We start from the raw sequence: 25,000 nt of genomic DNA on the forward strand, positions 1-25,000 counted from the left end.
CTCTCAGGGTTTTTGGTTTCAAGGAAATCATAACGCCGTCAAACTGCACAGCGCCTGATGATCTCATCTTGAACTTGGATCATGATTGGCCGGTTTATGTTAACCCAGGGATTCTGCTCCTCCTCTACTTCACGATGGCTTGTGTTCTGAAAATTGGAAGCCCGTCTTCCAGCGAGAAGGTTAGCCATTCCTGTATTTTTTATTTAATTCAGGAAATCTTACATTGAATGTTGTTCTCTGTTATGAGAATTGTACTCCTTTTTTTTATTCTTTTTTTTATATATAGTATAAGGAAAGAATATAGCATTTGTATCTCCTGATGTATGCTTTTGAACAACAGGACAACTGCATTTATCTTTTTTTTCTGTTACAATCAATGTAGTGTAACAGCTTTATTATACACATTAATATCTCGGGTGGGGTCTTGTTTTCAGAAGGAAGCGGAGGACGCTCGTTCCTCCAGTCAGGCGCAGCACAGCACAGTGGAGGTGGAGCTGACACCCTGGGTGTCGCACGGTGCAAAGGTCAGTCCTTCACACAGTCTCTAACTGGACCCTTTCTATTGCCCTCAGAAAGGTTTATCAGGATTTAAAGCAATTTTGCTTAGCAAACTTATTACCAGTAATATAGATCACAAACCCAAAACAGTAGTGCTGCTGAATTCCCTTTCTTTTGCTCAGAGCATCATCAAAGACATTGTTTACTGTATTTAAGCACTCTGGAATAACAGTACTTTCTGATCAAATGAAATATCACAGCATCAATACATTTTAAAGCAACCATAAATCTTAGGAAATATGCATATAAACAAAAGATGAGTAATCTATTTTGTTTGTGAACGTTTGAGAAGATTTGTAACACAATTTGATGACTTTTGCTTAAAATTGAACTGCATTCTATGAATGCAAGTCACTGAGGCCTGGTGACGTCTGTTTGATCATATTGACAAACATGTTGCTTTGTTATGAGGTGCTATTCCTTCGGATGAGATGTAAAACCGAGTTCCTGTTGTAAGTTACTCTGCAGCAGCAGTTGTTGATGATGCACAGTTCACCATCTAGTCTATGTAAGTCACTTTGGATAAAAGTGCCTGCTAAATGACTCAATTAATTAATGTGGCTGTAGGTCATGATGACCTGTTTTTTTATGTATGTATATCTTGTAGCTCCATGTATACATATATATGTTTTCTTTATTTTAGCAAATATTGCTGCCTGCTAATGCAATGCCTAGATCTGATGCTGAGAGTTTCACAGTGCATGTGATGAGTGGCTCAAGTCAAACTGAACTAGGTGAGAGGACAATAGTGGAATAATATCAATATCATGGAAGAATTATTTCTATTCAAGACCAGTTTCATGGTAGAACAATGTATGCAAGGTCCCAGACAATAGCTATTGTGTCTGAAAAACATCCGAGAGAGAGAGAGAGAGAGAGAGAGAGAGAGAGAGAGACAGCTGGGTCTGGCTGTCAGCTTTACATGTTTTTAATTATAATGGGTATTTATATTATTACTCCTATAATAAATACTGAAGCCTCTGCTTTCCCAATTCAGCTACCTCATATAATTTCCTTTTTACTGAAACAGAAGTATGTTATTGTTTGACAATGCCTCTGTTACATTGCACTTTTCAGACACAATCATGTATCTGTTGTTATCAGTTTAAAAACAGCAATATCTTGTTCTGAATTAATCTCCCCAGTTAATGTAGAAAGACTGAATTGTGCTGTCTTGCGTTTTCAGGCACCCCTGGTGGAGAGAATAGGGACAGTCCTCTGCTCATGATTGGCTGCATGATCCTGCAGCAGAGCTACATCTGCGCTCTCATTGCCATGATGGTAAAGTTTATTGATTGATTAGTTAGCTTTACTCGATTTTTATTTAAAATATCCTCCCCTTAGAAAACAAAGAGACTGTCTTCATAGGGTGCGGGTGCAGCTGTGTACCTTTATGCCCATCCAATTCTTGGCTTTCCTCACCAGACTCATTAGTTCACCTAAGAAGCTGCATTCAAAGTGTGCCCCAGAGTTGATACAATTAACCACTGTCCCACATCACACCCAGTTACTCATTACCCTGTTCTGTGTGTCTGTTGAGGTGTGGAGTATCACTTATCACAGCTGGCTGACATTCGTCCTCCTGCTGTGGGCTTGTCTGATCTGGATTGTGCGCTCCCGGCATCACTTTGCAATGATCTGCTCCCCCTTCATCCTGCTCTACGGCATGTCACTCTGCAGCGTCCAGTACATCTGGGCCATGGACCTGGAGCCCGAGCTGCCTGACCGAGTCGGATTCATGAGCCTCAAACAGCTGGGCCTTGAGCACAGCCCCCAGCCCTGCCTCAAACTTGGAGCAATGGTGAGTGAGCTCACTGGAGCAGGAACAACTGGGTAAATGCTTTGAGATGATAAATGCCTTTTAGAATGGATGAATGGCAACAGGTTTATAGAGCATTACTGACCATACTTGTCTAATTTGTGTATCCTAAGGAGTCAAAGAGTTTTATTGCAATTTCCTATTTCAGCCCAATAAAGTCCCATCTTTTCACAGCTCCTGTATACCCTGACCTTCTGGCTGCTCTTGCGTCAGTCAGTAAAGGAGAAGTTCACCAGGAAGAAGGCAGCCACAGCTACACTACTGGAGGTCACCACAAGAGATACCGGTGAGTCTCTGATCTACTTGACTTTGTCAGGGATCAGAGCTAATGACATGTGCCGATTTAAAAGGCATTTTATTGACTGGCGTCGGCTCCAAAATGCAAAAATCAAGTGCCCTGAGCATTACAGCTGTTCTGTGCTCCTCTTTGTCTGGCTGCAGAAGCTGGCCGGAACGAGACCCTGCTGAAGGTGCTGGGTGCGCTGGTCATGGATTTCTACGCCAAGTACTGGATCTATGTGTGCGGGGGCATGTTCATCGTGGTCAGCTTTGCTGGCAGGCTAGTCGGATACAAGATAGTATACATGCTGCTCTTCCTGCTCTGCCTCTGCCTCTACCAGGTAACTGCAGGAGTTTGCTTTGCTGCTCCAGCAGATAGTGGAAGCTGCATCGATATTGATCCTAACTAAGACTTTGAGGAAGGTTTCATCCTTGTTTGTAGTTAAAACATACACATAACAGCAAGTGTACAATTTACCTAGTAAAAAAGGCCTAAGGGCCAGATTATAAGGATATTGTTAGAGAAAATACATTCTGGCCATTCTTATCCACACTCCATATCTACCAATATGTATTCTGATGCCGACCTCTCGACCTGTCAAACTTTCAGGCAGGACTGTGGATGGTCAAGTGCTTCCTGACAGGTGGTTGTTATTGTTTGCAGGTGTACTACGCGCTGTGGCGGCGGCTTCTCAAGGTCTTCTGGTGGCTGGTCGTGGCCTACACCATGCTGGTGCTCATTGCTGTCTACACCTTCCAGTTTGAGGACTTCCCCACTTACTGGAAAAACTTCACAGGATTCACCGAACATCAGTATGGACCCTGATTTTTCAAGCATATGCTGTGTATCTACTGAATATATCTTTATTGCACTTACTGATGTATTTTTGAAGTCCATTTCCATGGTTATGAAGTTGCGGTGTCCCCAGCCCACCCCACGTTCTTGTTTCCTCTCTCCTCACTGCAGGCTGGCGGATGTTGGTCTGGAGACCTTCAAGCTGTCTGATCTCTTCACCAGCATCCTCATCCCAGGGTTCTTCCTGCTGGCTTGTATCCTGCAGCTGCACTACTTCCACCAACCCTTCATGAGGATCACAGACCTAGAGCACACCCCTCAGAAAGACCGCAGACTGAGAAACCGGTACTGCTCTGCTTCCATCAACCCTGCAGTGTCACCGACCTCTAACATGCCACTCGCTTCTGTTAAGACTAAACTCATTTCCAGATTTTAGCCCCTATTTTGTAATTTGCTTTGTTGTTGTGTGGACAGTTTATTGTAGTATGTTGTATTGGTTACTGAACGGGGAGCACGTTTTAGCAATGCAGAGATTAATTATACAGTTTTTTCATTGCGTGAGCTGGTCTCATGGATTTCTCTTTTTTATGAGTTTTGGTTGTCTAAGCGTAAACTGTAGCCTACAGTTCAGTTTAGTAAGTGTACACATTTATAAATATCTGTAAATGTGAAAGACCTACAAACTATCCCCCTTGATTTTCAATGTATGGACTGATTTATTTCTGTTGGATTGTTAATGATGGTGGTTGGTTGCTTTAACTTGCAGGAAGGAGCCAGGCAGCAAATCAGAGCTCCTGCATGAAGTGGAGGGGGAGGGGCTAGAGGAAAAGGAGGTGGAGCTAGAGAGTGAGCATGGGGTCGACCAATTAGAAGATGAAGGTGCGCACCACACTGAAATGGAACATTGGTTTAGGCGTACCAGAATGTTTTGAAAAATAAACCTTTTGTCAAAATATTTAACTTTTTAAAAGTTTTACATTTACATTTTCATTTTATTGGATAGTTACTAAGAACAAGTTTTGTCAGGCTTTTAACATAAATGATTTGAAGGAAGAAAGTGAATGAATTTAGAAATATCCCGGTATTTTCTTAACCAGACATATTGAAAATATTCTGAACACATATAGTATTGGCTGTTTATGTAATTATTTTTATTGGCTGGGTTTGATTTCTGCCCCTGTCAGCCTTGCCCAGTAAGTGGGGTCTGGTGGTGGACCGGCTGATGGTCCTGTTCAAGACGTTCTCTGAGATCCTGACCAGGGTGCAGGTCTTCATCTGGAGGATCCTGGAGCTCCACATTCTCAAGATGGTGGCTTTCTTCGTCATCTGGGTGGCTCTGCAAGAGGTGAGGCAGCCAGTACAACGTTTACATTGTAGCAAGCTGTTTCCAACACTCCCATGCAACTATTATAATTTCCAATGCATAATAACTTCTAATGTCTTCAATGTGTCCTGTCCTGTGGTTCACTGGCTTTCTGCTTCTGCTCTCAGCCTTCGGTGATGAACCTGGTTCTTGTGGTGCTCTGGTCCTTTGCCGTGCCCTACACCCGTTTCCGCCACATGGCCTCCTGCCTCTCCACTGTCTGGGTCTGCGTCATCATTATCTGCAAGATGCTTTACCAGCTGAGTATCATCAACCCCATAGACTATGCCAGCAACTGCACAAAGGTGAGAGACGTACACTCAAATTCCAATTTAAACACAGATTTTCAAACTTGTTTTTTTTTTTATTTTATAAGTAATTAAGTTTGGGGGAAAAAAAGTCTGATGCTATCCAGATTCGAACTTGACATTCCGACTTTTAACCTGTTTTTTAAATCTAATCATGGAAAAACCCATTAACTCTGCAGCCCTATCCTAACGAGACCAATCTAGAGAAAGACAACATCCCATACTCTATCCTGTACAAGGAGCCAGTGGACCCGGCTAACTGGTTCGGCTTCCGGAAAGACACCCCTATCCTGGGCTACATCAAGGTGAGGCCTGCCTGCACTCTTCTGGGATCACTGAAATCTGCTCCGTCTTCCTGGGACAGTGGAGTCATACTTTTGAGCCTTACTGATGCACAAAACCGTTGGCATTGTTTACGTCTCTGTTAAAACAACTGATAACCAGTTTGATCACTTTGTCTATTTACTAACTCACTGTCCCAGCTGTTTCTGTCTATCCAAAGAAATAAATAATGTCGCTTCCTTGTGTCCCCCTGCAGAACCACCTGTTGGTGTTGATGTTGCTGGTATTTGAGGCCACGGTGTACCGGCACCAGGCACACTATAACCAGCAGCAGCAGACTTCCCCCACGGCCACACACACCATCTTCAGTGAGGTGTCTCGAGAGCATCTGGACCGGAGCATTCTGGACTGTGTCAAGTACTTTGTCAACTACTGGTTCTACAAGTTCGGGCTCGAGGTACTCTTGCAAGGGGTGGAGTGGGGAGTACTTTATACTGAATGGCGATGTTGAAATCCGTAGGGTTAGGGTTCTTTCTCTTGTTGGATGTTTTGGTCATCGCCATGTTAAAGATGATTGGTTGTGAAAAGTTGTTTGACTATAAAAAAGTTTTAAAAACAGAATCCTTTAGGAAAAACGTAGGTTTTTGATGGTGTGGTTTGTCCAATATTTGTACATCCCATAATCCCACCAAGGGACCAATAATTCAGGAAACTCACAGTAGTTCCAGATGTTATGGTACTGTCTGTTTAATGAGTTTTCTCTCTCTCTCTCTCTCTCTCTCTCTCTCTCTCTCTCTCTCTCTCTCTCTCTCTCTCTCTCTCTCTTGTCAGATCTGTTTCCTGTTGATGGTGAATGTGATTGGCCAGCGCATGAATTTCCTGGTAATTTTCCATGGCTGCTGGTTGGTGGTGATCCTGACAAGGCGTTGCCGGGCTGCCATTGCTAAAATCTGGCCCAAATACTGCCTGTTTCTGGTGCTGTTCCTGCTCTACCAGTACTTGCTTTGCCTGGGTATCCCCCCAGCACTATGCATTGGTGAGGGTTTTCATTATCACAATATTACCATTGAGTGACTATACACAATATTACCATTAGACTTCCTTTTACAAGTCAGTTGCGTTTTACAGCCCTTGTATGAAGAATAAAGTCAATCCCCATTATATGTACATGTATGTAACAAATTAATGCACTTACCCGTTGCACGCAATTTCTGACCAGGTTTCTGATACAAAGTCCACCTCTTCAGTGTTACAATTTATCTGAATATCCATCACAGCCTGCATTTAAAAAATAAAAAAAAAATTCCTAATGCCAAATCAGTCTGTCTTATATTGTGCAGTTACACAGCGCTTCCCCCACTTTCACCTGACGAAAATGCAGCCAAAACAAAACGAATGAGTCGAACTACAGTAATGTAACAGTTGATCAATAAACAGTTTTAGATATTGTGATGTGTTATTTTTTTTTTTTTTTATCTCAGATCGTTTGTTGCTTATCGAGCACTATATACTGATTTTGGATACTGTTTTAATTCTGGAAACTGTTTTTTTTTTTAATCTTTTGATTTTGCTAAATTGCATTGCCTTTTACGTTTTGCGCAGTTCCATTAATGGGAAATTTTACATATCGCTATAATATGTACCGGATTTAAAAGTATGTACTGTATTACAGTTAACGTGTCATCTCTTAGTTTTGGCAAGTGATATGTAGTACTGTACCAACAAAACCAATACAGTACATCTATATTGTCCGTTTTTCAAATAACATAAAAAAGATACAAGGGTTGAAACGGGCCGAAATGAAATAATCAGATATGCGTCACACGCGTTTAACCGTCACTGAAGTCAAAATTGTTTACCGTCCGACATGTGAGTGCTGTCTGTATTTAGTGATCTATTACATCATTCTCATTGATGTGTGTGTCTGTGCTACTTATGGAACCGGTATTGCTCTCTCTTCTAAGTAACAAAGTGGGTTTTGAAATACACAGAATCAAATTTTAAGAGATCTAATGGATTCACAATAAAACTTTAATTTTTTGTATTTCCACATCAGAGCCCCCCTCAATGAAAATATACAGCATACTTCTTGCCATCCTGTTGTGCTTTGTTTTGTGATATGTTTTTGAAATATCCAGTCTGACCACTGTGTTTACCCGATTCTCCCAGATTACCCATGGCGCTGGAACACTGCACTCACCATCAACTCGGCGCTGATCAAGTGGATATACCTGCCAGACTTCTACACATTGCCCAATTCCAAAAACCTTATCTGTGAGTCAAGACACTGAGCTGTCTTTCTTGCTTTGTACATCACTTAATCTCCTAAAGAATGTATCCTTCAGTCAGACTGTGTGCTATATACCTTCTGTCTAAATGTGTTTCAGTAATACAGTGCTCCCTCATTATGAGGTGACCATTTGTACTACAGAACCAATAATAAGGTGGTATGTTACTGTCCTTATTTGCACCATAATGCCATTCCACCAGCTTTTGACCAACTAGCAACATCTCTAGACTATGGAAGCATGTTTTTTTTACACAGAGTATAGAGTGTAATGAATGGGTCACCCAGTTATGCATTTGCTTCCGAGTAAACAGGACTTAAGAACTGACAAGATGGCGACAGTGTGCTACTATCGCACAAGAATTGTGGCTTCCTGTTTGTAACTTTTTATGTTCTTAAAAAAGGATCAAAATAAAATGGGAGAAATTCTCAGTGTTTATTTGTTGTTTCTTTCTTATTGAGACGTACGTATGCAGACCAGCATACAGCTATTCCTGTCCAATGGTAACTGTCTTGCTCTCTATCTCCAGATGATTTCCTCCTCCTCTTGTGCGCCTCGCAGCAGTGGAAGGTCTTCGAGAATGAAAAGACGGAAGAATGGATCCGATTGGCTGGCCGCAACACAGATGAGGCCAATGCCATGCAGGACAAGGTGAACCCCGTTCCCAACTTCATCAACTGCAGGTACTTCCCACACAGCCCTGTTGCCAGCTCGATCAGCTACAAATGACAAGCACCGTGCTTTTTATGTTGTCTGCATACTGGAACAGTTTGAGCTATCTGTAAGAGGTGTGAACAAAACCCAATGTGTGAGGTTCTGTCTCGGCAGAGCAGGGAAGTTCTTATGGAGGATGTCGAAGATAATGAAGTGATGCTGCAGTTCTTCTACAAGAAGCGGTGGAATCCACACAATGCCTGTGTCTGTCTTGCAGGTGTTACCTGGACATGCTCAAGGTAGTGGTGTTCCAGTACCAGTTCTGGTTCGTGCTGGCAGTGTTGTTTGTGACTGGCTCCACTCGAATTAGCATGTTCGGGCTGGGCTACCTCTTGGCCTGCTTCTACTTCCTGCTGTTCGGTACCCAGCTGATCCAGAAGCCTGCCAAGTCTAGATTGGCTCTGTGGGATTGTCTCATCATCTATAACGTGGCCGTCATCATCTCCAAGAACATGCTGTCTGTGAGTACGCACGGGATCAGTGGCTGAAATGTATGATTACAGTTATACTTTGCCCCATTTGCATGATGTCTCTGGATCATGCTGCCTATAAAAGTAATTCAGAGGCAGTGTTATGTTTTTGACCAGATCTATGCTTGTTGACCCTTCAGCTCCTGGCCTGTGTGTTTGTGGAGCAGATGCAGAATCGCTTCTGCTGGGTCATCCAGCTCTTCAGCCTGGTGTGCACTGTTAAGGGCTATTATAACCGTGAGTAGACAGTCCCATAAATTTGCTTTAGTCCTACTTTTCAACTCTATATTACCACTAAACTGAATAGAGCAGGTATCGCAAGCATGATGTAAAACTACAGTAATCTAAAACGTTACAGCTGTCCACTGTTCATAATTTAAATGAACGTCTACCAAAGACGGGTGCAACCTTCGGTTTACATGTGCTGGATTAGCAAATTCACGAACCACACATAATTTGTGATTTACAGATTACATCTGAAAAGAGACCTTGTGCCAGTGGTGTACCTGGATGAAAACATGAATGAATCTAGTAGTGTAGCACTGACGGATTTAAATTTAAGAATCAAAATACCACAACACAATATTGTGTGGCAAGATGGCAAGGTCCTGACACCACAAGTGGCCACACCAGTTTAATTCTTTTTCCTGCTTTTCCTTTGTTGCATTTAGCGAATGAGATGAGGAATGACAATAATGACTGCATTCTTCCGGTGGAGGAAGCCGGGATCATCTGGGACAGCATCTGCTTCTTCTTCCTCCTGCTGCAGAGGAGAGTCTTCCTCAGTCACTACTTCCTGCATGTTGTGGCAGACCAGAGGGCCTCTGCACAGCAGGCTTCCAGGTGAGAGTGCAGCAGTCATCCAGGATTGACACCCTGCTGGAGAGGATGTTTGCAAATCACAGACGAGCGCATTCCACTCTTAAATTGCAACCAGTTCCCCTGCTGTGTTTGTTACAGTTGTATTGGTGCTTATTTTGAAGGCAGTTGTTTTATAGGTAATTTGCAGTTGCCAGTATTGCTTCTGCATGACAGCTGATTGCACATTAGGTGCTTTGCAATGTGTTATTATTAAAATATGCATGACCTATGCCTATACAGATGCTTTGCAGTTGAACTATAGATCTTTAAAAGGGGGAGGATGGTTGTTTCAAAGGGACCAGTGCTATTCAGGGATGGAAATAAAACTCCTATTGCAGAGCAGTTTGATTCATTTTTGGTTTTACTATGAGTTTAATAAGACACACCACAGCTTGCTACCTGTACACTGTGGCTAATCAGGCTTGTAGTAAAGCCTGGAATGGGTGAAACTACTGTGCAATAGGAGGATTATTTTAATCCCTGATATGTAAGGGGTAAACATAAGTGAAATTAATTCACATTTCTAATTCAATTGATTTTTAACCAAAATGCCATTGCCAACTGCAATTCATATTCCACATTAATATTAATGATTTATTGGCTGGTTATGCTTGATTTAAAGATTTGGCTGTGTTGCCATCACAGCAGTAGTGCCATTATTTTGTACAAGAGTTTGAGCAAAGTGTCTGCCCTGTGCACTGACGTGGGTGTGATTCCAGTATAAGAGCAAAGTGTCTGCCCTGTGCACTGACGTGGGTGTGATTCCAGTATAAGAGCAAAGTGTCTGCCCTGTGCACTGACGTGGGTGTGATTCCTGTATGAGAGCAATGTGTCTGCCCTGTGCACTGACGTGTGTGTGATTCCAGTATAAGAGCAAAGTGTCTGCCCTGTGCACTGACGTGGGTGTGATTCCAGTATAAGAGCAAAGTGTCTGCCCTGTGCACTGACGTGTGTGTGTGATTCCAGTATAAGAGCAAAGTGTCTGCCCTGTGCACTGACGTGGGTGTGATTCCAGTATAAGAGCAAAGTGTCTGCCCTGTGCACTGACGTGTGTGTGTGATTCCAGTATAAGAGCAAAGTGTCTGCCCTGTGCACTGACGTGTGTGTGTGATTCCCGGCAGGGGGTTTAAGCTGTTCAAGGCCAGCATTGTGAAGAGCATGAACTTCCACCAGGAGGCAGAGCAGAAGTCCCTCGCGCAGCTCAAGAGACAGTAAGTGCTGGGGGGAGACAACACCTGAGTGAGATTGGTCTTCCAGACGCTGGCCTGATCTGCTTGTTTCTCTTCAGAATGGAGCGCATTCGATCTAAGCAGAAAAAATACAAGGAGGGGCGTCGCTCTTTGGACACCAAGGAAGAGGCTGAGCCAATCGGTATGAACTAAATTCTCTGATTTTAATATTTAATATGTATACAGGAACAGAGTGGCATCATAGACATGCATAAGACTTAAACTATTGTTAAAATACTATACCTGCTCTTAGTGTCTTTTAAAAGGAAAAGGTTGGGTTGGCACCATTGGTCAGTTCCAATCCAATTAGCCTAATGGAATTTTAACTTGGTGTACCATTCCTCCCAGTGGACAAAGATTGTAATTGCAGTTTCTTATAATGGGATTTGCTGTATTGTAGATATGCCATTAGGGGCATGGTGTATAGATTCAACAAGTAAAAGCATTATACAATTAAAGTTAATTTTATTAAGATCAAAAGTCTTGATTTGTCATTTTAAAACTATTTACAACAAACTTACATAATTTAGTGGTCTTTTTAATGCATTTAAAATAATCTGTCTTTTTGGTCAACTAATCTGTGTCTTGCTTTCTTTCAAAATAACACTAACACAGTCTTCTCTGCTTTCACAGAAGCAATTAACCAACTAATTTTTGTAATCAGAATGTTCTTAACCTTTAATACTCTAACTAAAACTTGCTTTATTTCTGTGTTATCAGCATTATTTCTGTGTTGTTATCAACTAGTCTTGGACCTGAATCCTCAAACCCTGCACTTGATTTATGCATACTTGAGTGCACTTTGCCTGTCAGTATGAATTCTGACATACGCAGACTCCCATGCTTTTCACAAACAAAATAGTCTGTGTTCTGCATCCAGTATTGAGAACGCAACAACAGCATCCCAGTTGACCTGCTGTCGATGTTTGGAACAGAGGAATCGTCTGTCGGTGTGTGCATTTATTGGCTGCATTGTGGCTTTTACTAGAATTCCAAAGCCCCACAACATTCCCTCTAATTAATTCTAGAGCTGCTGTAAGTTATTAGAAATCCAGAATTCCATGAGAAACAGAAGTCAACATCGCAATAGGGAGTGCGCTTCCCGGCTGAGCTTAACCATCAGGCCTGTCTGCTGTTTCACAGAGCGAGATGCCGACAGAAAGACATCCAAGCAGAAAAAGAAGTGGTGGCAGCCCTGGCAAGATCATGCCACAGGTACACTGTGTTGGGTGGGGCAAGATCCTGGAGCTCGCTGTAACAGCTGTGTGTGTGTGTGTGTGTGTGTGTGTGTGTGTTTACATACCTGTATTTTTTCTGCAGCTGCAAATTAGTCCCAAGCATCGCTTGAATGCTGTGATTGTATTGGATTGTATTAGGTGTGGTGTTGTGGTGAGTGCTGTCCACCTCACAGGTATCATTTGCTCAGAGGGACTGACATCTGTAAGTAATCTTTTTACAGCGTGTTGGCTTGAGTTTTTCTGTGTGCATTTTTGAAATTCATTAATCTCCGTTTCTCTTTTCTTCTTAAATATGTCCAGCTTCACTGCTAAAAAAACATAGCAGCAGCATTCAAATCAACTGCATCATTTGTAATGTGTGTTTTTTCCGTTCCTTTCTCTCCTGTCTCTGGTTTTAACCTTTGTCGGTCAGTCTTGCACTCGGGGGAATATTACCTCTTTGAGTCGGACAGCGAGGAAGAGGAGGAGCTGCAGGGGGAAGAGCAGAAACCTCCGCGGCAAAGCGCTTTCCAGGTGAGATCCCATCGTTTGAGGTGAAAAGCATTACAAACCCTGGGTTTCCAACAATTGACACAAACCTGTGTTAAACAAAGGGGCAAATGTTATTAGAGACTAACTGCATTGCCTGGAGCTGATGCATTTATTCTGCTTGCGCGCACACAGCTAGCATATCAGGCATGGGTGACGAACGCCAAGTCAGCACTGAACGATAGACGGCAGCAGCAGAGGGAACAGGGCAGACTGGAGAAGGACAAAGCCAGGCAGGGCAGCCCTCGGCTCCCAGGTGAGCTTGGAGCAGCCACCGCACTCTCTTCCGTCGTTATTTTGAATACTCTGTGTTCCAGTGGCTTCAATAGGCATGTCGCTTGTGTGGTGTTTGCTTGTCGATAATGTGAAGCTGACATTTTCTTTGTGTGTTCCAGTCGTGGGAGATGAGTGCAAGGCTGACAGCGGGGACCTTACTGTGCAAGAGGAGGAGCTAGAAGAGGGAGACTCGGGTGAGAACCAATAGCAGAACACAAGGGCTGGGGACCGGGTGTTGTAGTATTTTACTTTTAGAACATTAGAGAACATTGGTGTATGTCTCTTAACAGTAGGACAAAGCAATTCTGTAATGGAAAACAAATATAACATAAACCTAAAGAGTGTTGCTGAAGTGACCCACTGTAGGAGATAATTGTCATTGGACACGGCCGCACCGCCCTACATGCACTTTGCATACTGCATATGAACACCGTCTGCATGTGTTCACTAAATACTGATAGTAGATAAAAGGCAGGTATTAGTTTCACGCACGTGTCTGTGGTACGTCGTTTCTCTTGAATTACATATGCAATAAATATGTTTCCCTATGAGCTCCTTCTCTTCTTGTGACCCAGGTAAGAGTGACATCATGCAGCGCCTCCTGGAAATACTCAAGTTCCTCTGGGTGCTGTTCCTGGCCATGGTGGACGGCGCCACCCAGTGGCTTAATACCCTGACAAAGCAGTATGTCGACACCTCTACTGTACTCTGGATTGAGCGCTACCTGCTGACGCACAAAATCAGCCAGGTCATTACAACTAACTTAGCCTGTATACCTGTACATGGTTTTTGTTTTCCTGCCTTTTTTCTTATCTATTGTATTTTTTGTCTTGCATTTTCTTGTCGTCCTTGCACTCCCATTTTGTCTACTTCTTTCTCATCTGCTTCTAGAATGTATTTCTGGTGGCTCATATGTAAAGGTAAGGCTGGTGAGACAATAGAAAGTAGTGATATATTATAAAAATAGTGACTGCACTGTGGCTTTGGTAGTATATAACAATCCCTGTGACCTGTTGTAACAGTCAGCCTATCAAAGTATATATTTTAACCAAAAGGCTATAAATTATTATCACACAAAAAAAGTGCTTTTTATTTTAAGGCACAGTGCAATTTGCAGCTAACCTCTGCTGTTTACATGGGTTCCATGACTGGATTAATGGATTAGCTGTGTGCTTCTCCCCTAGAGACCTTTTGGATCAGAGTGTAACCGAGGTGTCATACTGCACAGTACTGTTTATTTCAGATAGGTGTTTGTTCCCAGGATGTAGACAAGGCAAAGGGATTATACACTCTATAGAACTAAATTTGCAAACCTGATCCTTTTGTAAAGATTCCAGCCCAACTGCAATGACTTCTTCCTTCTTTTATAACATAACAAGGAGTCTTAGACTTGCACTGACTTTGCCATGTTGCTTGAGTTCAGGAGCAGAAGCCTGGCAAAGACATCTCAGAGGACCAGAGATTCCTGGATAGTGAGTGTCCGACCGAGGAAACCACCTCCCAGGGGTTGGGTCTGGAGGAGCCAGAGAAAGACACTGAAAACATCCAAACCAACAGTACAAGGCGAGTGCCCCTGCACTGTACATGCAATTACTGTTAAACATGATCTAAAAAATGGTTAAGCTAAAATTTAAAACAAGCACATGCCAGATGGTATATTCACTTCCATTTCTATTTAACACTTATAACCACCATTTGATGAAGAGCATTAGCAGAGTTCTCCCTCGACTCCACTTGCTTTTTCTAATATAGTAACTAGTGGTGTTCTCATTCGCTAGAGTGACAACTTGCCTAGACCTAGTACTGAGCTATTAGACAGCAGCAAGAGGAGCATACCGCAAGGGAGTTACTATACAGTTCTGCAAATCCAGCTTTGAAGATTTGTGAATACAGCAATAGCATGCTGATGCTAAAATTATATGGGAGTTACATATAATGGGAGTAATCCCTCTCTGCAGTGGCTGTGAGGTGGAGGAGCTTTTGAGTACAGACCGTACCACCCCCTTCACCACGGGGTACAGCACAAGAACCAACAGCTGGGAGCGTATTCTGGAACTGGAGCCCGAGCGAGACCCTGGTGCCACCCATTCCCGGCTCAGGACTGCCAGCGAGATGCTCACAGATAGGTACTAACGGATTGCTCCTAAACCCCTACCCACAAACAGGTGTCCTGTGTAATACTTGGGCACTATATTTCCCACATAGCTTATACTTCTTACTGTAAACGGATTCCCTCAAGGGAATACACATGCTTGCTCAACCCTGGTGTCTAAAGATTAGACTAAGCCAAGCCCTGATTCTACTTTTTGAGCATTTGGCTTAAGCAAATAATGCAGTATGTGCCCCGTTTGTCAGGATTCCTGCTGTTTCAACAGTAAGGTGGAATGTAGTTTCCAGACACTTCGTTGTTTAACTACTGTTTCTCCACAACAAGGTCTTGCAGTTGTTAATAGCATTCTATAAAAATTTAGCTTTTTTGATGGTCTCCTCATTCCGGTCTTGCAGGCACTTCCTATTTGAGGAGCTGGAGGAGTCTCGGCAGTTCTACTCTTCTCAGAACCGAGCCCTCAAGCTGCTGCTTGCGTTCTACAACCTGCTGGCGAGCCACTCCGAGATGGTGTGCTACTTCATCATTGTGCTGAATAACATGGTGACTGCCTCCGTCATCTCGCTGGTCCTGCCCATCCTCATCTTCCTATGGGCCATGCTGTCTATCCCGCGGCCCAGCAAGAAGTTCTGGATGACTGCCATCGTCTACACCGAGGTCAGACACCAAGTATAGGCTCCATTCTACTGTGCTTAGGAGTTACTACTAGAAACTAGCAGTCTGCCTCTGTCTGCTTGAGAATGGAATGAATAGAAGGGAGGGAGCTGGTCTTCCGGATCAAGATTATTTGCAGAACTCTTTTAGGAATGCTAACATAGTTTAGTGTAGTATGAATGCTTTTTTGAATCTAAGGAATTTTGATTGCAGTTCCTGCTGTCATTGTTTTTCACTGTGTGCTCCTCTGGTGCAGGTGATGGTAATTGTGAAGTACTTGTTCCAGTTCGGTTTCTTCCCCTGGAACAGCTACTACGACACTAAGCTGAATGAAGGCAAGCCTTTCTTCCTGCCTCGTATCCTGGGCCTGGAGAAGATGGATAACTATGTCAAATATGACCTGATCCAGCTGCTGGTTCTCTTCTTTCATCGGTCCCTGCTCCAGGTAAGCACTAGCTAGCACAGCTGATCCCAAATCAATATTAACAGTAGTATTTATGTAGTACCAATATTATTGTGTTTTGTTTTATTGTTATTCAGTGGAATCGCTCAACTGTCTTGTGTCTTGGTTATTTCCAAAGAAATCGGGTAGTTATAAAATTGATACAGTATGTAACATTTTTCAAGAAAAAGAATAGTATGTAAATCATTGCCTCTGTCAACGTTTCCATTTTTTTGTGTACCATGCCTTTATAACTGGACACTCACAATCTCTCTCTCTCTCTCTCTCTCTCTCTCTCTCTCTCTCTCTCTCTCTCTCTCTCTCTCTCTCTCTCTCGCTCTCTCTCTGTCTCTCTGTGTTCAGAGGTATGGTCTGTGGGATCAGGATGGACATCTGGGGGAGAAAAAGAAAGAGAAGACAACAACTGTAGAGGTGAGTGAGGAAATGGAAGGAGCCCCATTGAATCCAGACCCCAGCCAGACTGATTCAGAAGGGGCCAAACCAGGTCAGGATCTGGTTCCTCCTGGGCCAGAGGAAGCCAAACTGGGCCAGGATGAAGAAAGGAATCCTGATCAGAACCAGGAGCCACCTCTCCACCAGGACACCCCTGTCCCTCCAGCGAAGGGAGACAAGAAAGGGAGCATCCTACGCTTCCGCAGGAAACGGAAACAGGCCAAAGGTCAGTGAGTATAGCATCAGAGGGAACCTTTGTAAAATCTCCTGTTATATCTCTGTCTATTGGCTTGTGATGAAGAGTATGTACAAAACTGACTTCTCTTTTAAGGTGATTTCCATTTGCTTTTAGATATCAAAGAGAGTCCCCAGGAGAAGAAGAAAGCCAGAGAAAAACGCAGAGAGCGGGCAAGCAAGAAGCTGCGAGCACTGAGTGAGAAAGTGAAGCTCCTCCTCCTCACTCTGTAAGTGATTTGTCTAATTGTCATCCTGTTTATCTCTCAGCATTACCTTCCACAAAATCAACATACTTTGTATGTAATAGTGCCAGAAGCTCCTTCCCCCAGTACAAGGTTGACGAGTCAGAGATGATACTGATATTGGTGCATGCTTGTTTCCAAAGGGAACTCTAACCCTAACCCTAACCCTGTGTGATATTGTGTGGTGAATGAACAACCCTAATAACCATTCATACATTTCTATCCACTCTCCTTTTCCAGAATCCGGAATGTTTACAAGCCAGTCCACGAGTTCTTCCACAATATTCTCCACACAGATTATCGTGCCGCTACAGACGTCTACGCACTCATGTTCCTGACTGACGTGGTCGATTTTGTCATCGTAATCTTTGGGTTCTGGGCTTTTGGAGTGAGTACCAGAACAATCATACAAGTAAAATATAGTGCAATTAAAAAAAAATAGTTAAAAACTAAAAATGTTGTCAATGAAGACCTCAGCACGTGCTTTACATTAACAGAAACCAGCATTAAGAAGTCTTAATGATTTCAGACTTTCTGCTACACTTGGACCCAACTTGGGATGCACAGAAGAGACCTTTTAGGACTTGAAGCAACGTCTGTGTTTTGGTTTTTATTGTGTGTTCCCCGCAGAAGCACTCGGCAGCTGCAGACATCGCCTCCACTCTGTCGGAAGACCAGGTACCTGAGGCCTTCCTGGTTATGCTACTTATCCAGTTCAGCACCATGGTCATTGACCGTGCCCTCTACCTGCGCAAGACTGTGCTCGGAAAACTCATATTCCAGGTCCTCCTGCTCTTCGGAATACACTTCTGGATGTTCTTCATACTGCCCGCAGTGACAGAAAGGTAAGAGGAAGATGAGAGAGTGAAAACAGTGCTCCAGAGCCATGCTGCTCTTTGGCCTCCAAATCTGTGTGTTCTACATACTGCTTATACGGAGACAAATAGAATGAGTCTTGCAGCTAGCCTTGGCATATGCTTTTGTATGCTCTTCATCCTACCTGCTGTCACAGCTGACATATATGAAGGATTGTGGGAGAAAATAAATAAATAAACCAGGAGGGTTTTTTAGGGATCTTGTATTGTATGATGTTGCTGGCTGAAGCTAATCAAGTTGATCTGCTTTTTTCCCCCAGGATGTTCAGTCAGAATACAGTGGCTCAGCTTTGGTACTTTGTGAAGTGCATCTACTTCGCTCTGTCAGCCTATCAGATCCGCTGTGGCTATCCCACCCGTATCCTGGGGAACTTTCTCACCAAGTCATACAACCACCTCAACCTGTTCCTTTTCCAAGGGTGATGCATTTTTATTACATGATATCATTATCATCTGAGCAGTATACTGCTCTATGGGTAATAAAGACCCCATTGACAGTGAAAGGTTACATTCAGTTCCTTCTACTGTACGGCTCTAAGATCGTCCTGTTGAGCTGCTGTGGGTATGTTTCAGTTTTCCTGGCAAATGCTGACCAGGCACGATCCTGTTCTGAAATGTGGTTTCAGGTTCCGTCTGGTGCCGTTCCTGGTGGAGCTGCGGGCAGTCATGGACTGGGTCTGGACTGACACCACCCTCTCGCTCTCCGACTGGATGTGTGTGGAAGACATCTACGCCAACATCTTCATCATTAAGTGCAGCCGTGAGACAGAGAAGGTACATTGCTCTTACCCTGCACCTGAACAGCAAACCACCCACTGCCTGTCCAGAAAGTTAATCTTTATATGTATTGCTCTACATCTACTTCACGCACAGACTAAGACTAGGCAGTACAGAAAATCAAGAAACATAATGTCCCTCTATCTTTCTGACTGTGTATTATTCATACATGCTGTGGTGTTTGTTTTCTTCCCATTCAGAAATACCCCCAGCCAAGGGGTCAGAAGAAGAAGAAGATTGTCAAGTACGGGATGGGCGGGCTTATCATATTCTTCCTCATCTGCATCATCTGGTTCCCGCTGCTCTTCATTTCATTGGTCAGATCTGTCGTGGGTGTGGTTAACCACCCAATTGACGTCACTGTGACTATCAAGCTGGGGGGATATGAGGTAACATCAGAAATGATTATCCACATTTGCTTGATTATTTGCATGAATGTATAATTGCCGGCTAACTAACAAGGGAAGGCCTTCAGTTGGTCTTCTAGACTAAATGCTTGTGACCAGAAGTTATTTTTCGTATTACAAGACATTCTACTATTGCGTGTTTTATAGTTATGGATCATAGCTAAAACGTTACTTGAGATAGCATTTTAGTGTTCTAGCTTATCTCAATTCAAGTGTATTTGAGACATTAGGAGCATAGGAAATATTACACTTTAGGATGAGGATAATAATATTGTACAACTGTATCCCTCTCCCCCCCACAGTAATTCAGGTACTGGTGCATTTATAGGAAAGCAGAACTGTCAAGGGTGTCCATTGACCATTATTCTTCTCTGTTCCCAGCCTCTCTTCACCATGAGTGCACAGACGCAGTCAATCCAACCCTACACTCAGCAAAACTATGACAAGCTAACCCATGCGTTTGAAACCAACCCTGTGAGTTCAGATAAACTGTGTCAGCTTTCTGTGAAGGGGCCGACATCGTTCTAGTACTAAAGCAGATACTGTGCATCTCATACATGTTGAATAAGTACTCCCTGGAAGAATTGGGCCCTTTTATCTTCAATCTCACCTGTGATGGTGATGTTTCTCAGTCTGCAGCCACAAAAACATCTTCACAGCTCCTTGTGTGTCATGCTTACAATGTCCCTAACCCTGGAAATCTCCCCATTCAACCTTCCCTGTCTAGGTGGCGATGCAGTTTATCACGCTATACAGCTACGAGGACATTGTGGTGGCCAACATAGAGGGCAGCTCCGGGTCTGTGTGGCGCATCAGCCCTCCCAGCCGGCAGAAGATGATTGAGGAGCTTCTGAACAGCTTGGCGGACATGACGCTGCGCTTCACGTGGAATTGCCAGAGGTGTGTGACAACACCGACTTTGAAAAAACAAACATGATCGGGTGGTTCTAAGTTATATAACCTTGTCCCAGGGGCTCGAATAAGGGGGGTTTAACAGGTGTATTGAACCCAGGCCCAGGACACAGGGGGTCCAAAAAATACAAAGCCAATTTTTGGTGTTTCTATTAAAATGGACATGTTTATTCTAGAGATAGGATGTAGCATTCACGAATTAAAAAATGAATCGCTTCGTCTAGACTGTTTCTGCATGGGTTAATTATCTGTACCGCCCATCCAAAACTGCATAACTATGCGGTAAGGCAGGTGCGTGTCTGTGTATGAAGAGCAGTTTGTGAAGTTATAATACTAGTAGCAACTGTAGTTTTGCAATTAGGATCATAGTCCTTAATCATATTGCTGTATTTCAACATGGAGCCAAAAAAACCTCTTTCTTAAAAGAGAAAAAATAAATAAAGCCAGAGAAGATCAAAGAACAAAGCTTAAAACAGATGTGATGAACTGGCAGAGTAAAGTGTTCAATGTTATTTCATTTTATTATTATTTGATCATTCACAGTTTGACCATTTTGACTTGGGAGTGTGTTGTGTTACCAGAAGTGAAGTTCTTGGAATGTGTCCTGAATATTTTGTACAGTAAACAGTTCAAATGCAGTTAAGATGAAAGCTATGTTGGAATGTGTATTGCTAATTGTAACCTTCTAGGTGTTAGATTGTGCTGGTATTATCTCTACAGGGACTTGGGGAGAGGAGGCACGGTTGAGCACAGCTTCGACAAGCACTCTATTGATCTGAATCCCAACGACCCTGTCCGCAAAGAGCTGGCTTCTCTGCTGATGGGAAATGACACCAACGCTGTGTAAGTCATCCACAATACACCCCCTTTACCTACTGCAAATGTGAAGATTAGAACATTACATTTCGAATAGTCATCACTGCTGCAGAACAGTGTTGAGCTGGAGGTGCATTCTGAAGTATATTCCCAGGCACCTAGAACAGTGATCAGAGCTTAGAATAATGACAAATTAAGAACATTTCATAACGATTTTGGTTGAACTAAAGAGTTTTTATTTATTTATTTTTGTAAATAACCTTCATCTGCCAATTCAGTCTGATGACAACTTGTGAACATTTTGACCTTTTGTGTTTCTTTCCAGGCGTATTCGTCATATGTTCCCAAATTATATTAGGGCACCAAACGGAGCTGAGGCCAAACCTGTCAAACAGCTGTATCCAGGTTAGTGATGGCATAACCGTACCTCAGTCGATCCTCTTTCCTCCTTTAATTCATTTCTTCCTCAAATTATTTTAGGCCAAATTGGACTGAACACTTTGTAGTAAACTAAATACAAGGAGACAAACGCATTAAGGTGAAAACTAATATTGTCAAAGAGACATGTAACCTACATGGCTGTGAGGTTAGTTATCATAGATGTAGTGCTCACCTTTCACATCTTTCCGACTGGCCTAGATGATGAAGACAGTTACCAGGATGTGATGTTAACATTAATCAAGGATCGCAGTTCTGATTCCAATGGGCTGCAGGAGTGGTGGGATATCCACATTGTAGACTGTGACCGTGCCACTGGGGACTGTGATGTCCTGCCCATGGTGATCTTCAGTGACAAGGTCAGCCCTCCCAGCCTGGGCTTCCTTGCTGGATACGGGTAAGAGACACCCCTTCTCTTCATCAATACATGGTCCTTCATGGGAAGGGGTGCAAGTTGACAACAATGCAGAGTTCAAAATTGATTGGTTAAACCCTTTGGCCTCAATAACAGTACATTGGTAGGATACCTGAATTGCAAAATTAAATATTGCAGGACGATTTAAAAGGTAGTGGACTCAAAGAGGATCTTGTTTAATGTAAAAAATAATCCCAAACAGAATCTTAGATAAGTTAGCTAGAAGTGCTAAAGGGAAGTCTAAATTAGTATAAGCTTATATAATAGTAGACCTCACTTTGTAACTTTACCAGAACTAGAAACAGTACTACAAAAACATTAGTTAAATCCATATGTGTGTCACAGGGCTGGGGATCGCATACGTTTTTTTAATTGTATTCCAGGATCATGGGGCTGTACCTGTCGGTGGTGCTCGTGATCGGGAAGTTTGTGCGTGGGTTCTTCAGTGAGATCTCACACTCCATCATGTTTGAGGAGCTGCCCTACGTGGACCGCATCCTCAAGCTGTGCACAGACATCTTCCTAGTGCGTGAGACTGGGGAGCTAGAACTGGAGGAAGAGCTGTACTCCAAACTCATCTTCCTGTATCGCTCGCCCGAGACAATGATCAAGTGGACTCGCGACAAGGACTAAACTCACTGGAGCTGCTCCAGACAGTCTTCTCAAACAGGCCAAGCGATATCAGACCTCTGTTCTCTTGAAATGCTCGACAGGAGAGCTCTGAAGAGATCCTGACCTGAAGACTTCGCTGCTTATCCTAACGAGTCAAAATGAAAAGATATAGAATGAAAGCAAATGGCTTATTTTTTCATGCTGTAGTGAGGGGGGGGGGAGTTTATAGAAAAGCAGGCTTTTACTCCACTGCAAATTTTTGTTTGATTGTTTACAGCAGTCCAGATCGTTGGCACTAGTGTCATATCTGTCCAATTCCAGGCAGTCTTACTCATCTCTTTTTTTTAATTATTATTTTTTATATACTGGTAGCGAGTTCCTCCCGGTAAACCAAGGACAACATTGCCGCTTTCTCTCCCCCGCCCGAAATTCCCTTGGGAGGGGCAGCTCAGAACTTACCTCATACCTCAAGTAAGTTGAAAGTCACATGCATCTTTTCTCTTTTTTTTTTTTTTTTTTTTTTTTTGAGGGAAATGAAACATTTTGAAGTCAAGGTGGTGTTGATGCTATACGAGGGGTATAGAATGTGAAAAAATGAGGACTTTGAGCAGTGACAATGTGCTTGCCTTCTTTTCTTGTCTTTACCCACCACTGATTTAACTACTATGAAGGAGAGTGTTTCAGTGGAAGGGAAGTTCCTTGTGAAGGCACAGTAAAGGATAACGTAGTTCAGAACTACACGAGGTATCACAATCAGATGTCATCGATTTGGACACAAAGAACTTTTTTTAAATAGTTCATAGAATGATTTTATATGCAAACACTAGCACTATTGTGTCATTTTTTTTCTGTCCATGGAAATTTGCAATACTAGAGCAGATTTTTTTTTTTTTTTTTTTAAGGACTTGTTTTAAGTTTTTCTGCAGCCTTGCAGGGTTATACCTAAACTGCTTAAACATTTCATGATCAACTCACATAAGGTCTAAGGGTGTTTGTTTATATAAATACAACACAATTTTGGACCACATACATTTTGGGACTGCAATATTCAGTGTTATATAAAATAAAGCTTTGGAATTAGTTGTCCATGCTCTAGCTCTGGAGCGGACCTTGCCAGCTTTGTGAGCAGAGCTGGAGCAACGCTACTATTTCCTGCCTTACCCATTTGAAAAAAAAAAAAAGAATTATTGAATTAACATTTGAATTAACAAAATAAATAAATACATCAAATAACTAAATGTCAATTCAGAATTCAAAAGATGTCAATTTTTTAAGGCACATAATATTTGTATTGAAGGGGTCATCCACAATTATCAACCAGAATCCTGTATTCTGGGATGTGCAGCCAGAAGAGGACAGTGAGTGAAGTTACTCAAATGCAATCCGACAAGTACATCAGAGGGTAGGATTGAATAATAAAATAAAAGCTTGAAGATCGATACAAAAATCAAGGCAGTTATCATGCACACAGTGTAGTTTGTGACACAGACCATTACATGAAATGTATAATGTGTATTATAGAAATACTTAAAAGAAGACCTACTAGATGCTATATTTTATAGAACTTTACCTGGTTGGAACAAACATGGTATTTTCAAGTTCATATATGTTCAAGGTTCAGACATGTATTTTAATATTTGTTAATTTGCAAAACATGTCAAAGTAATTATACGTAACATTTCTATTAAAGTTGGAATTGTCTTACTTTTACACTTGTGAATTAATTACTAAACAAAGGATGCCATATAGTAGACACTAATTTGATATATAAAAAAAAAATTATATATATATATATATATATATATATATATATATATATATATATATATATATATATATATATATATATATATATATATTAAAATATAATACAGATATTTTTGATTAAAGCAACGGACAGATATTTTTTCCACTTTTCGAATACATGTAAAATAAAAATAGCACTAAATCATATTTAGACATATTTTACTGTACAGTTAACTCTGTTGCATATTATACCATTGGAGAATGTTTACCATAATAAAAGAATAATACATACTGCACGTCTCAATGTTACAACCATCCTGGAATTATTAGGCATATTATATATAAAACATTTAAGCACCAGGGTTGTCAACCTTGCAATTCTGTTTTTACTGACATAAACTTAGTGGCCAGCTAAAAGCAGCTAGAGCTGCTCCAGAGCTGGGGCAGGGTCTGCTGGAGCTGGAGCAGGGAGTCTCCATCAGCTCTTGAGCCAGCCTGGAGTGGGAGCAGGGAGTCTAGTTGGAATCAATAAAATACTGCAGCCAGAATGGACATAATGGAATGTGTGTAAACATACTGGCTCACTGGTAGAGGTTTGAGAGGGACATGCTGGAAGAGTTATAAAAAAGCAACTTTGAGTTTAAAAAAAAAAAAAAAAAAAAAAAAGCACACCTCTACTAAAGGGGTGCAGAGACTCAAGATTTTATATCTGCTTTATTTTAATAAATGCTCAATATGTTGTTTTTCAAGATGCATACTTGTGTGTTCCTTTGTCAGGGTGGGTAGTATCACTATTGCATGTGCAGTACACAGGATCAGTACTCTTAGATAACTACTAATGATGATTAATTACCCCAA

At 42.2% G+C, this 25,000-nt stretch overlaps 1 protein-coding gene across 1 annotated transcript; it reads left to right on the forward strand.

The window, feature by feature from the left end:
• Window positions 1-6: 6 nt before the first annotated feature.
• Window positions 7-24,161, forward strand: LOC121307612 (piezo-type mechanosensitive ion channel component 1-like). Its single transcript, XM_041239827.1, has 44 exons — window positions 7-179; window positions 435-524; window positions 1,202-1,292; window positions 1,745-1,839; window positions 2,099-2,359; window positions 2,552-2,663; window positions 2,819-2,997; window positions 3,321-3,469; window positions 3,624-3,797; window positions 4,219-4,331; window positions 4,637-4,797; window positions 4,944-5,120; window positions 5,303-5,428; window positions 5,662-5,862; window positions 6,237-6,441; window positions 7,575-7,679; window positions 8,223-8,376; window positions 8,625-8,868; window positions 9,018-9,114; window positions 9,549-9,720; window positions 10,860-10,949; window positions 11,027-11,109; window positions 12,111-12,182; window positions 12,618-12,718; window positions 12,869-12,989; window positions 13,129-13,203; window positions 13,585-13,757; window positions 14,433-14,572; window positions 14,968-15,135; window positions 15,515-15,773; window positions 16,027-16,215; window positions 16,576-16,891; window positions 17,018-17,129; window positions 17,385-17,532; window positions 17,775-17,989; window positions 18,280-18,438; window positions 18,646-18,793; window positions 18,997-19,185; window positions 19,585-19,677; window positions 19,931-20,103; window positions 20,836-20,958; window positions 21,257-21,336; window positions 21,571-21,766; window positions 22,168-24,161. The coding sequence occupies exons 1-44, from the start codon at window positions 135-137 to the stop codon at window positions 22,415-22,417; spliced, it is 6,624 nt and encodes a 2,207-aa protein (XP_041095761.1). The 5' UTR covers window positions 7-134; the 3' UTR covers window positions 22,418-24,161.
• The last annotated feature ends 839 nt before the right edge of the window (window positions 24,162-25,000 follow it).

The sequence above is a fragment of the Polyodon spathula genome, chromosome 57, assembly GCF_017654505.1.
Source record: "Polyodon spathula isolate WHYD16114869_AA chromosome 57, ASM1765450v1, whole genome shotgun sequence".
In the NCBI taxonomy this organism is placed as follows: Eukaryota; Metazoa; Chordata; class Actinopteri; order Acipenseriformes; family Polyodontidae; genus Polyodon; species Polyodon spathula.

What these genes read in the sequence shown, in the direction of transcription:
- LOC121307612 (XM_041239827.1), top strand. Translation starts at nt 135, where the DNA reads ATGGCTTGTGTTCTGAAAATTGGAAGCCCGTCTTCCAGCGAGAAG. An exon ending in GCGCTCTCATTGCCATGATG is followed by an intron (nt 1,840 to 2,098) that starts GTAAAGTTTATT and finishes GTGTCTGTTGAG; the next exon opens with GTGTGGAGTATCACTTATCA. An exon ending in TCTGCACAGCAGGCTTCCAG is followed by an intron (nt 9,721 to 10,859) that starts GTGAGAGTGCAG and finishes GATTCCCGGCAG; the next exon opens with GGGGTTTAAGCTGTTCAAGG.